The sequence below is a fragment of the Scleropages formosus genome, chromosome 11 (assembly GCF_900964775.1).
Source record: "Scleropages formosus chromosome 11, fSclFor1.1, whole genome shotgun sequence".
NCBI lineage: Eukaryota > Metazoa > Chordata > Actinopteri > Osteoglossiformes > Osteoglossidae > Scleropages > Scleropages formosus.
Window position 1 is genome coordinate 29,751,246 of NC_041816.1, and position 12,526 is coordinate 29,763,771.

Below are 12,526 nucleotides of genomic sequence, written 5' to 3' on the forward strand. Positions count from 1 at the left end.
AAGTTGAAGGGGACAAAAGAAAACTTCATTTAATTTTAACAGTGAGAAGAAAATTCTTGTTCCCGTTTATGTATCTTTATGATTATTTTTGATTTCGTCAACTGCCGGTGCGCGTTATGTTGTGGTCTTAATTCTGCTGGAAAGAATGATGAGATGAAGGAAAAGTGATCTACTACTTGTTCACATCTCTTTCATCTTTTTTATTTCAACGGGCTTAAATCTTGCCGATATCCAGTGAGTACACGGTTGTCTCTCTTTTCCTTGAAACCTACATTGTGTGTGGTGTCAGTTATCTCCGAGGAACCCTTAAAGCTATCTGCAGTGTAACTTCCGATGTAGTGTGTGTGTGTGTGTGTGTGCGTGTGTGTGCGTGTGTGTGCGTGCGTGTATTGTTCAGCATTTTCTTTCTCCGCAGCAGCAGCTCAATACAATCAATTGCTTTTAGTACCAATCCAATTCACTTAAACGTCCAGCCCTCCCGGCGCATTGCTGCATAAGAGCTACAGATATTGATAATATAATTAATTGCACGGGCCCCTCCCCCTGGAGGAGGCGACTCTCCCACCGCTCCCCGCCGGAGTGAGAGAGAGGACCTGATAGAGGACCTCGGAGTGGAGCTCGCGAGCGTCGCCCGCTTTTCCTGCGGCCCCCCACCTCCCTCACCCACCCCGTCCCCCCCGTCCCCCCGGCCGAGCGGAGCGGAGCGGAGCGGTAGACGCGAGACGGGAGACGGGAGACGGCAGCGCAGCTCCTTCAGCACCGCGGAGAGCGTTTCCGCGGTTTCGAGCGGCCGTCCGGGATGCGGGCCGCCGGCGGCTCCTTCCCCGCGCCCACCTCCACCGGCTCATCGGTCCGCCTGCACTCCGCGCTCCGGGAACTCTGATGGGCGTGTGTGCGCGCGGCGCTGTCCTCCGTGGGATCCTCGCCGGGATACCGTCCGCAGCCCTCGGATGAAGAAGATCAATGTGAGCATCGCCGGAAAGGAAGCGGTGCCTCGTGCCCGCTCCGCCGCTGAGCTCGTGCCTCCGCAGCGCGCCGAGACGGAGACGCAGTGGTCGCTCTCGCGCTCGGAGCGCAGCAGGAGGGATCGGGCGGAGGGATTAACTACTTCTGCAGTCTTTTTCTTTCTTTCTTTCTTTCTTTCTTTCTTTCTTTCTTTCTTTCTTTCCTTCCTTCCTTCCTTCCTTTCCCCAGATGTGTCCTCTTTGTGTGAACTCGACCACAATATGGGCTGAAAACGCACTTCAACGATCGTCCTCGCACTCTTCTCCCAGGGGGGTCTCAACTCATTTCTCTCTTTTCCCTTTTATCTCATTATTCCGTTCCGCAATGTGACAGAACATGTATGGTTTCCAGTGCCAAAGATGAGAAATCCCGCGATTTTACTGAAATTGCTGCCTCTAAATATGACCATTTTAGGGGGAAATAATAATCATGCTGCTCAAATTATCTGAGCAGTGAGTGTCAGTGGCTGCGCTGCCAGCCTTTCACTTGATTTGTGCGTCTCCGCGAGCGCGCGCGTCTGCCTCTGCGCGTGTGCGCGAGTGCTGGACGCGTGTTCTCGCTGAAAGACACCGACCCCACATCTCTCCTGTGTCCCGGTAGCTGCGCTGGAAACCCGCGCCCATGTGGCCCTCGGGAGCGGGCAGCCGGCTGCCGTGTCCTCGCGAGTCGGCGCTCCGCAGGGCGGTCCTGAGCGGCGACGTCCTCGCGCTGCCGCCGCACCACGTGCCCGCGGGACGAAGTGTCCGCGTGTTCATCAGCGCCAACCCCGACGGTAAGACAGCGCAGCGTACCATGCCATGGTAAATAAGTAGTGCAGCTGCCGCTCCCTTGAGCCTCGCTTCCCTCGCCCTTCCGTGGGCGGCCAGGTTGCGCAGCTGCGCTGGAGCAGCAGGTGGCGTAGTGGTTGTGCTTCTGCCTCTTCCCTGGGGAGAGCTGCTAGTGTACTGCTTACAGTTGCTGCCTTTGGATCCAAAGGTTTCGGTTCGAATTCCCCCCTCCAGCTATACTACCCCTGAGCGAGGTGCTTACCCTAAAATTAGCCTGGTACATAAATGGGTAAATAATTGTAACCTTAACCTTCGTTGTAAGTCACTTTGGTGAAGAGTGTCAGCTGAATGAATAAATAAAAATTAACTGTATGTGACAGATTGACTCCGCTGTAGAATCGCATCCTCATCTCTCCCTGTGGGGACAGCCAGTCGTGTAGTGGTTAGAGCTACTGCCTTTGAATCCAAAGGTTGCTGGTTCAATCTCTGCTGCTGGCTGTAGTGTCCTTGACCAAGGTACTTGCTTTAAATTGCTCCAGTAAAAATTACCCAGCTGTATTAATGGGTAAATAATGGTAACCTTGGCACTGTAAGTTGCATTGGAAACAAGTGTCAGGTAGCTGTAACCTGAAGGCCATCGGTTTGATTGTCAAGAAAACACTAACCCTGAATTGCTGCAGGAAGAATATCATGTTGCCCAAATGGGGAAATCATAGTAAAATCGGTGAGAATTGCACATTATAAATTACAGTGGACAAAGGCAACAGAAAAATAAAGGCTAGTTGTTTATAAGCTTCTGCTTTACGAACGTGTCTGTGGAGCGTGCAGTCGAGAGCGGTGTCCAGTGGCAGCACTTCGAAGGAAAGTTCGTTTTTAAGATCCTGATCCACTGGACCTGTTTTCCAAAGCAGTGCAGTATGTTGTGTTGTCGTGCTCTTCGGCTGTGTGTGAGTCCACACCCCCGGTACCGCAAAACAACCCCTACTGTTTGATAATGTTGTGACACAGGGTATCTGAGCAGCAGCCATGTGCCATCAACGTGACGGTCCCTAATTAGTGTAACTGGAATGACAGCAACGTATTTCCCGCATCTGCTGTGACTGCGGGGTGGCAGGAAGAGAGCCTCCGCTGGGACGGCGTCCCTCCGGCTGCCCTCGATTATTACGTTAAATTACGTGGCCAATCAGTGGAAGGGCGATGGATGTGTGGTCCATTTTTCAGGAATGCCCCGTTTGCTGCTCAGGTCCCCTGGTCCCGCAGAGGATGTGCGTCTTTATATCTCAGAATGTGATGGATTAGGAGATGTGAATACTCAGTGTCGGTTCCCCTCGTCTCATCAGTCCCCACCTTGTCATAGGAGACGTATCCTTGTCTGTGTCCCAACTGTGCATGTCTGCTGTTTCTTTTTGGCCCCAAATACCATTCTTAGTCCAAACCTCTGGTGAAGGAAATACATACCAATCAATGAAAAAGTGGTTCAAAACGCATGTGTTTTCACACCCTGATTTCAGTAAATGTCACAGACATTATGGTTCAGGTCATGGTGAAGAACTGTGCACTCAGAAATGTGTGAATCCAGGCTTCTGGGAGGCTGTAAAAATAGTCGCTTCTAAACTGAGTATAAATAAGGTAGAGGACGAGAGAGAGAGAGAGAGAGAGAGAGAGAGAGAGAGTGGGAGAGAGGGAGGCAGACAGAAAGATCATTGCCCCCGATGAATAAGCAAGATAAATCATTTAAACGTATGAAATCTGTCAACATTGGGAAGTCTGTGAAAAAGACAGAAACTCGATTCGCCAGATTTTTTTAAATCATAATGTTGCTCTTGTACTTGTTTACTCTTCCTGCTCGATGTGATTATCTCACCTGACCTTTAGGTTATTGTTAATACCCCCCCACCACTACCGCCACCACCACTCCCCCCATTTGAACACGACCATCGAGGAGCAGAGGCTGTTTGGAGGAGAGAGGGTTTGAGAAGCACACAGAAAGGAAGGGCCCTTTTTCTGTTTGATGGATAAACCCAGTTAATTATATTTTCACTCTTGATCCTTTCACGGGCTCAACTCTTGTCTCAGTTCCTTCAAGACATTTTCAGTAAGTGGAATTCTGTACTTTAAACGCAGGTTCTTCTTCTACCGAATCTCATTTCTTATTCTTTATTCTCTATGAGACATCTGAGCAATTCAGTCTGTTCCTCTTGTTCAAACGTCCTTGTGACTCACTTGCTGGTTCAGCAGCCGCCCCTCAAAAATGCACTATGTGTAAAAAGTGATGCTCATTTTAGTGACGATCCTTGGCTAAATACTTAATGTAATACCTTAATTCAGTAACAAGTGGGGAGCATTGAAGTTCAAAGTCTGGAGGTTTCAGGTTCACATCCCAGGAGTTGAAGTCAAAGCTGCTCCAGCGCTGGCGAAACGTTAGGAACGGTGCACAGCCGGAAGTTTCGAATCTTTAGTGGTGCTTTTACTGCGGTGTTTGGCGTTTAAAGGTCTAAAAGGGGCAGCCCAGAGCTTCCTTCGGCCCCGAGGTCCTAGGTTCGAATGAAACCACCTGCTGTAGTGCTCTTGGGCGTGGTACTTACCTTGATTGCTCCAGTAAAACTTGCCTAGCTGTTTAAATGGGTAAATCAGCATAAGTTGCATAACAGTGTAAGTGTGAGCTACATGAATAAATACAAAGTGCATAAATACAGGTGGTCCCTGATTTACGATGGGGTTATGTTCTGCGAAACCCATCATAAGTCAAAAATATTGTAAGTTGAAAATGCATTTAATACACACCTCTGCGTGACAGACTGGGAGATGCGGATCGCCACCGTTGCATAGCATCCCAAGACAGTATCACACTGCATATCGTTTGCCCGAGAAAAAATCAAAATTCAAATTCAAAGTACAGGTTTCTACTGAATGTATCGCCAGCTCACCATCGTAAAGTCGAAAAAATCGGAAATCGGGGACGACCTGTACAAACCGGCCCACCAAGCAGCAGGGTTAGAGGGACTCATTCATCTGGCAGACCTCAGATGAAGACCAAGGCACCAAATTGGGACAGAGATGCATCCCCCCCTGGCGGAATGTGGGGGTGTTCTCGGAGAGGGATGAGCCCCATCTTCCGGTGCCCTCCTACGGGATTCTCCAGAACCGTTTCTCACTGGGCATTAGAGGGCAGAGTGCGTACACCGCAGGTGTGCCTGGCAGGGTACTTCTGACCAGGTGTGGGTCCCAGAAGGGCAAACAAAAGGCGCCCAGGACCCCTGTGACACACTGCAAGGCCTTCGTCCATCTGCCTACTTTGGATTTGTTCTTAAGATGCAGCTGAAGGGAAAGCAAGAGCCAGGATGTCTCTGGATGTTCGATCCTCGAACGGCCGCTCAGGACACAGAGTAATGTACCATGGCAGGGGGACTCGAGGCGAAACCACGCAAATGATGTGAGGCATGTAAATAAATGGCAGGGACACACAAAGCAATGGGCGCTGCTGGCGGGGAGCAGCCATGTTGCCGGAGCGTCGAAAACACGACACGGCATTAACGAATTGCTCTGACACGGGCTTGACGAACTCGGATGGCATTCATTTCAGCCGGGGGAGCAGCGTGTCAGTCAACCTGGCGGCGTTAACAATTTGCCACGGCTTCTTTCTAAATCAATTAAAAACTGTTATCTCCTCCTGTCACTCGCTGCACATCCAATAGGCACCAAAAGCGAGAGCAATTAATCATTCGGTGCGTCTATCTGATTCTTGCAAGTGCTCACTGGTTTCACCCGAGATGCTGCTGACTGCAGGATGAACGAACGGGCCTCCCACCGCAAAGGGATGAAAGAAATTTGCTATTTTAGAAAAAAAATTGCAGTCTTTCACAGCGAATTGGCTCATGCGGCTGCAGACGAAGCCGAGAGAATGCAGAAGGCAGAATATGACAGGGAATAAACACAACGCCGTGAAACATGGTGAAGAAAAAGAACGTAAACTGAATATTGTGTAAAGCGGAGAAGAATATATGAAAAATGAGGCACCTCGCAGGAAGAACAAATCTGCTCTGGTGTGGCGAGTGGCGTGTAGGAAGTTCCTTCTCTGCATGGATTTCCGAACGCTGCTTCCCTCTCCGAGCCCCCCCACAACAGATAATGAGCCCCCACCCCCCAGCAGTCACATGAGGCAGCTAATGAGTTTCCACACACTGTTAAGCCTGTTTTCCCACCCAAGCAACACAAGGCTCTTAACAGGAAGCACCGTCTCCATTGCAGAGGGTTCGAGAGGATCCCACAGAGTCCTGACACGGGAACGGTCTTCTGGGAAAAAGCCTTATTTGTGCAGTGACCGCATCTGAATGCTAGTGGCCAGTGTGAAAATGTACCCCCCGGCCCCCCCCCCCCCCAGGTTTTCCATTATCGTCAATCATGTCAAGGATTTAACCCTGAAATCCATAAAGCTGAGCAGAACACTTCAGGTCTGCCCGTTTTGGGACCCAGTGCTGGGGGGGAGTGTGGCATTACTGGGAGGCAGTAATGCAGCAGATGTGATTTCTGCAAGCATCAGAGTCAGAGGATGGGGGTGTGTTGGCGTCGGGACAGAAGGAGGGTGTGTGATCGTCCACAGGGTCTCTCCATGTGTCCTCTCTGAGATGATATGTTCAATTTGTGTCCAAAACTGTCTCCAAGGAGCCATTTGTTGCCTTTATCTCGTTTCTTTAAAGGGATAAGCGCGCCAGTGGTTGGCGTGTTAGCATGTTAGCATGTTAGCATCCAGCCCTGCGTCCTTCCTGTCCTGCTTCACGTGGCGCCCTGGCCGTGCGCTATACCCCCCGCGCCCTGTGGTGTCTGTCACCGTGGGCTCAGCCATTCCCCTTTCTGCTCTAGGCAGCGGCAAGTTTATTCGTCCTCTGTGTCACGGCGGTACTACGTTTCCGTGCGTCGCTCGCAGCCTGTCGTTGCGTTCCTCGGCGGCCCGTGGGGTCGACTTTTAAAGCGTCGCCGCGGCGATTATGCGCCACTTGGGCAGGTTTCCCCGCAAGCTCTGGTGCGCACCGTTGATTCTGGGCTCCTCCGTGCGCGTTTCCCTCCTCCTCCTCCTCCTCCTCCTCCTCCAGCTGGCTGCCCTTCCTCACCACACCCCAGAGACGCGGTAAACGCGGTACGGCTGGCGCGGGACTCAGGGGCGCTACGAAGCTGTCGTGTCACGGCTGCTGTGGAAAACCGTCCCTTGATCCCCCGGCCCCACCTGCACCCGCCGCCGTCAGGCTTTATGCAACTCGCTGTCTCGGGCAAACCCAGAACCAAATGGGGCCCGATATTAACATTTAGCGTAGTGATGACACTGAATTAAGGCCGTAAAACAAGCGAAGACGGAGCCTTATTCAGCGCGAAGAAGCAGCTGCGTCTTTCGTACGTGAGACAAACGCGTAGCTGTCATGTCGCGCTTCGCCGAGAGTCAACCGCCTCTGGCGTCGGGCGCCGCTCCGCACCATCTGACGTGAACGTTCACGTCACCCGTAAAAGTCACGAAACGTTCCCTCCGATTTCGCTGTTAAAATTACATGGTCACGTCGTGCAGTTGCTTTGATACCGCCGTCGAAGAAGGAGATAAATTCCGTTTTTTCCCACTGCATTGACGGAGTTATGTTAATTTGCTGCAGACTCACGACGAATGATCGCAGCTGCGGCGAGGCGCGAGGCCCTGGAGCGCTTTCCGATTGGTCGGACTGCCGATGCCTGATTGGCTGCGCTGCTGGGTGATTCCCAGCATTCAGAGAAGGAAGTGAAGACGGTGCCTCTGCAGACTCATGGAGCAAGAGAGTGTAATGAGGCGTGGCTCCCGAAAATAGCCCTCGCCTGCCTCGCAGGGATGCGTTCTCAACACTTGGTGACAGGATGCTTGGGGTGTCCTTTTGCACGCGGTGCGCCCGAAAAATCATCTCTCTCCTGGTGCTGTGAAAGATTCATCGCAAAACATGTATTCGTTTAGCAGACACTTTCCTCCAAAGCAGTTTACAGTGGTTACGGTGGTTCCTGTGTAGTATGTAACTGCCACCTTTATCCGGGGCGACTCGAGACGCTAGATACAGCGTGCTCAACCGTCATTCACGCGCCTGTGCAGTGGATCGGTGTGACGCGCGTACAGTACACACACACACACACACACACACACACACACACTCACACGCTGTGGGCAATTCAGAGTCACCACTGGACTTTGGTCCTTGGACAGAAATCCTCACGACTGAGGGGAAAACTTGCCGACTGCACCCAGACGAGCAGCGACCCAACATACATCCGATGGCAGAGCGCGGGTGCTGTGAGACACCAGTGATACACGCTGCACCGTCTTTTTGTTTAATTTCACATCGCAGCAACGCTGGGCTCCTCTCACTCTCACTCACATTACCTCTCGTGATGTCGGAGGTTAAGGGCAAGTGTGCACCAGTTCAAGATCGGTGCTTGTGGGCTTCATCAGCAATTAGCTCCAAACATCCATGGGAAGATTTTTGCGATTTTTCTTCTGTTTTTACTCTTCCGGCCTTGACCTTTGTGCTTTTCTTTGCAGAGGTCATATTGCAGCCAATTAACGGAGCTTAGTCGACACTTGTGACGAGCTGGTGAAAGCACGGTAAGGCCCGGCCACCTCGCAGTCCAGGATTTTGTGCTCAGAAATCGTGCTCAGAAATAGCAAGGAGGGAAATCAGGGTATGACAGCGGGAGCCAGGGACACAGACTGCTCTGAATCGCTCCTTCTCTGAGGACATTTTAACCGTTGGCGTGGTCTGCCTTCAACAGTGCCTCCACCGCAACCCTTGGGCAGAAACAAAAGTGAGGAGCGGGGAACTGGCCGGGTGAGCTGGACGCGGCCTGTCCTCTCCCATTATGTTAACCCCAAGCAAGAGAAGCAGACAGAGAGAAGGAAGGCGAGAGAGAGAAAGAGGGAGAGGCACACAGGGGGGCGAGGAGAGGGAGAGAGAAAGAGACGAGCCTGCGTTCCGACATGCTCCGCGGGATGTGCCGTGGCCCAGCCGGCGAACGCGGCTTGCGCGGAGCCGCTTAGCCGCTCCGCGTGGACGCGTGGGGTCCGGGGCAGAACGCAAGGCCGTGCCGGGGGGATCCGTGCGCCTGCCGGCTCTTCGGGGTCCCCCGTGGAGACAGAGCGGGACGTGAGCGCGCGCAAGGTCACAGCGGTCGGAACAGAGAAGAAGCCGGGCTCTGGAACGGCCAGTGAGCCGGGCAGTTTGGAAGCAGTGCTGCTTATGTTCTTCTCTCCTTCCACACATGCGCTCATAGGTCCCTCATCCTCTGCAGCTGCACACTGCTGTCACTGCACTGTATCGCAGTCAGAAGAAATACAAATACGGTTCTGTATTGACACCTATAGTGGTATTGCGCTGATAGTCTTTCGGCAGAATTAATTTCACATTAGACTACAATCTTGACCAGAACTGCCAGTAAAGAATTAGTTCTCGTCGGCCGCACGAACCTTTATTATTATCCTATCGATAACACAGAATTGCGCATCTCTATCGCTGCCTGAGTGAAAAAGTCCGTTTTAATCTCTCTTTGAAATGTGCTTTCAATTTTTCTTCTTTTACTTTGTGATTTTGCTTTTGTTTTATCTGTATAATTTCTGCACATCTCTTTTGGTGTTGTTCATGAAAGTGCAAATGTCTTTCTGACTGATATTTCTAATTGCATTTATGAAATACTGAATCAGACCTTCTGTGAACTTGTAAAATACTTAAGTGATTAAGTGTCTTCAATATTCTTCACAAATTACCTCTTTCAGTCAAATCCATTGGCCCCTCGAAGCCTTAAAATCCAATTATGATCAAGGTGAACAAATGAGGGTAAAAGCTTCTCAGAGCAGGTAAAAGGACTACTTTTAGGGTATCCACTCTGTTACATCATTCTTTGCTTTTATTTGTGTATTACACCAATCCTGTTGCTTTTCGTTACCGACCCTGCAGTGTACCTCAGAGCACAGACTCCACATCCGTTTCCAGTTTGCATTCTCTAAATTAGACCCCCCAGTGAAATACTTGTGCCTTCCTACATTAAATCAGCTTGGCTTTTGATTCACGTTGCCGGGTTCCAATTTCTTTCTGTGTCCTTCCATATGAGAGACATTGTGCTGGGGGGGGGGGGGGGGCATTCACTGTTTGTTAGCATCTCTTTCCAGTCCTGTGCTGTTACTGTCAGCAGGCGGTGTTCAGCAAATCACGCTCTTTATGCGGTCCCCCACTGATCAGTTCCTCCCACACAAGCCCGAGGACGAGTCATACCCCTGTGGCTTGTGTGGACAAAATCGTTGTCATGAGAAAAGATTCAGAATAATGACTGTTCATCCTCATGTTCAATTTTGTGGGTAGGGAAAAAAATTAATATTAAGAACAATGATAATAATAATAATAATGATGGTGGTGACGGTGGGGGGGCACAGTAGCGCAGCGAGTTTGGCCAAGGTCCCCTGTGTGGCGGGTCTGGGGTTAGAGCCCTGCTTGGGGTGCTCTGCGAAGGACTGGCGTCCCATCCTGGGTGTATCCCCTCCCCCCTAGGCCCCACGCCCTGCGCTGCGGGGTAAGGCTCCGGCTCTCCGCAACCCCGCTCGGGACAAGCAGTTGTTGACAATAACATAATAATGATGGCAATCAATCGACCAAACCTCAGGGGACGGCACTAAGATGTGGAATATATAGGTTATTTGGAATATAACCTTAAATTTTTGGGAGTCCTTATGGTACTGGATATGGGTGGCCTTTGATAGCATGGAGATGACTTCCAGCTAATCTAGTTGTTCTATATCTACAACTGTGCCAGAATCTCACTCGCAAAGTTGTCAACATTTCCCAGAGTGCATTTATAACTCAGGAGAACCCGTCTGTGACCCGTACTGCGGATACAGCTGCAGTATTTAAAAAAGTTCATTAGCTCGAGCGCTGATTTTCTGTATCTGTATGTTACGTTACAGTCTCCTTTGGTCTGATGGTTCGTTTGCGCGTATCTCACGCTGACTATTGTTCTGGAATGTGCGCGACTAGGAGTGCTCACTGGACTCTATGTTGTGCTCCCGAAGAACTCCAATGAGAGAAAGAGTGAGACTGTCACGGTGACCTGGCCACTGATGCAATCGCTCGTCATGAGACCAGTGTGTAGCCAGCATGGAACCGGTGTGCAACTTGCATCTAACCAGCAGCGTCCCTTGGTCCCTGTTTCAGACACGGAAGCTGAGAGGAATGCCCTGAAGGAGCACGTGTATCCAAAGCTGCGGGACTTCTGCAGAGAAAATTATGGTATCGAATTCCAGGTAATGTGGTGACATCCTCTGGCATACAATACATGTTTGTGTGTGTGTGTGTGTGTGTGTGTGTGTCTGTACACCATCGGCAGCACCAGCTGTTGAGTAATTTTTTGCTTTGAACACTACCTCATGCTGTGTTATTTTTTTCTTTCTTCCCTTTTTCCTTCCAAAAATGTGTAGCTTCTTTAAGATTATTACAAAGTAACGGTGTTCAGTTCTTTGGAGAAATTGGCACTTGTTAGGCAACCTGCTTCTTTGTGATGTTAACAAAGGGCACATCTGCAAAGTCACTTCTAGCCTTTCTGAAAGTAACAGTCGGTGCTGTGGTCCTTGAGCCAATTATGGTTTTCCTCCGATTAGAGCCATCGGCCTGTTTCAGCATTCATGGCATTCATGGCGTTCATGGCACGCTGGACTGGACACGCTTATGACATCAGGGTAACTTTCGCAACCGGGCTGAGCGACAGGCTCTGGCAGTCGCGTTCTTTGCCCAGATGCCATCCATTATACAATAAAGCAGCCTATCAGAAAATTCCATCATTAGCTGTTAGAACCATCCCAGTTATGAGATCAAGTATTTACTAGAGGAACATACAGTGTTTGCCATGGAAACTTGCAGAAAGAGGCATGTACATGCATGAAAATACAGGGAATATAAAGCATGTGCTGCAAGAGCTCGAAGCATCTTGTTTTAGGAGCGCATCCCTTTGATAGGATAGCAGGCCGAGTCGGTGTCTTGATGCATCAACGCACCTCCCAACAGACTCAAACAGGCTAGCAGATACACACCAGTATTTGCATATCTGCTCACCTTATTCCAAGCAATCTTGCCTAGAGCTTACTTGTACATCTCACAGTTTTATATTTTGTCCTTTTACACTGTACACTACTGTAGTACAGGAGAAAAATCTCAGGCGCTTCCGGTTAAAATCAGGAGTCAAGAGTGCAGCCATACTCCTCTGGGATTTGACCCTGCAACTTTCAACTCATATCGCATTGAAAGTGTTTGATCTAAATGGTTGTGGGGACTGAAGCTGCAGTCAAAGCACCCCACCGGCCCCTGGGTGTGGAGAGCGTCTCAGTAGAGGTGCACTAGAGGTACACTACATTTACACTAGAGGTGCACTAGATTTACACTAGAGGTGCACTAGATTTACGCTAGATTTACACTAGAGGTAAACTTATTCCGTTGGCTTTGATGTGTCTCTCATAAAGTGGTTCAGCGAGTGCATTAGCATGAATTCTCCCAGGCTCTGATTAACACATTTACATTGCAAACGAGCCTCGAAGGGTGATGCTATCGCCAAGGTGAAGGTCCACAGTTAAATCTGAGATTTAAAAGATACCGACAACTGCAGCAAAAGCAGCTGTATGAAACACTAGAGCAATTTTATTCCTACTTTAGACATTTTTCAATAAATATTCAGCTGGAAGTTCCATTGATTCACAGCACAGATTAGTTTGGAGTTCA

At 50.1% G+C, this 12,526-nt stretch overlaps 1 protein-coding gene across 1 annotated transcript in view; it reads left to right on the forward strand.

Moving 5' to 3' along the window:
* Positions 1–737: 737 nt before the first annotated feature.
* The window catches only part of nwd2 (NACHT and WD repeat domain containing 2), a 32,703-nt gene continuing 20,914 nt past the window's right edge, over positions 738–12,526 (forward strand). Inside the window, exons 1-3 of the mRNA XM_018735355.2 lie at positions 738–965; positions 1,606–1,777; positions 10,973–11,061. Coding sequence (XP_018590871.1) covers positions 951–965; positions 1,606–1,777; positions 10,973–11,061 — 276 coding nt within the window. The 5' untranslated portion in view covers positions 738–950. The remainder of the gene's footprint in view (positions 966–1,605; positions 1,778–10,972; positions 11,062–12,526) is intronic.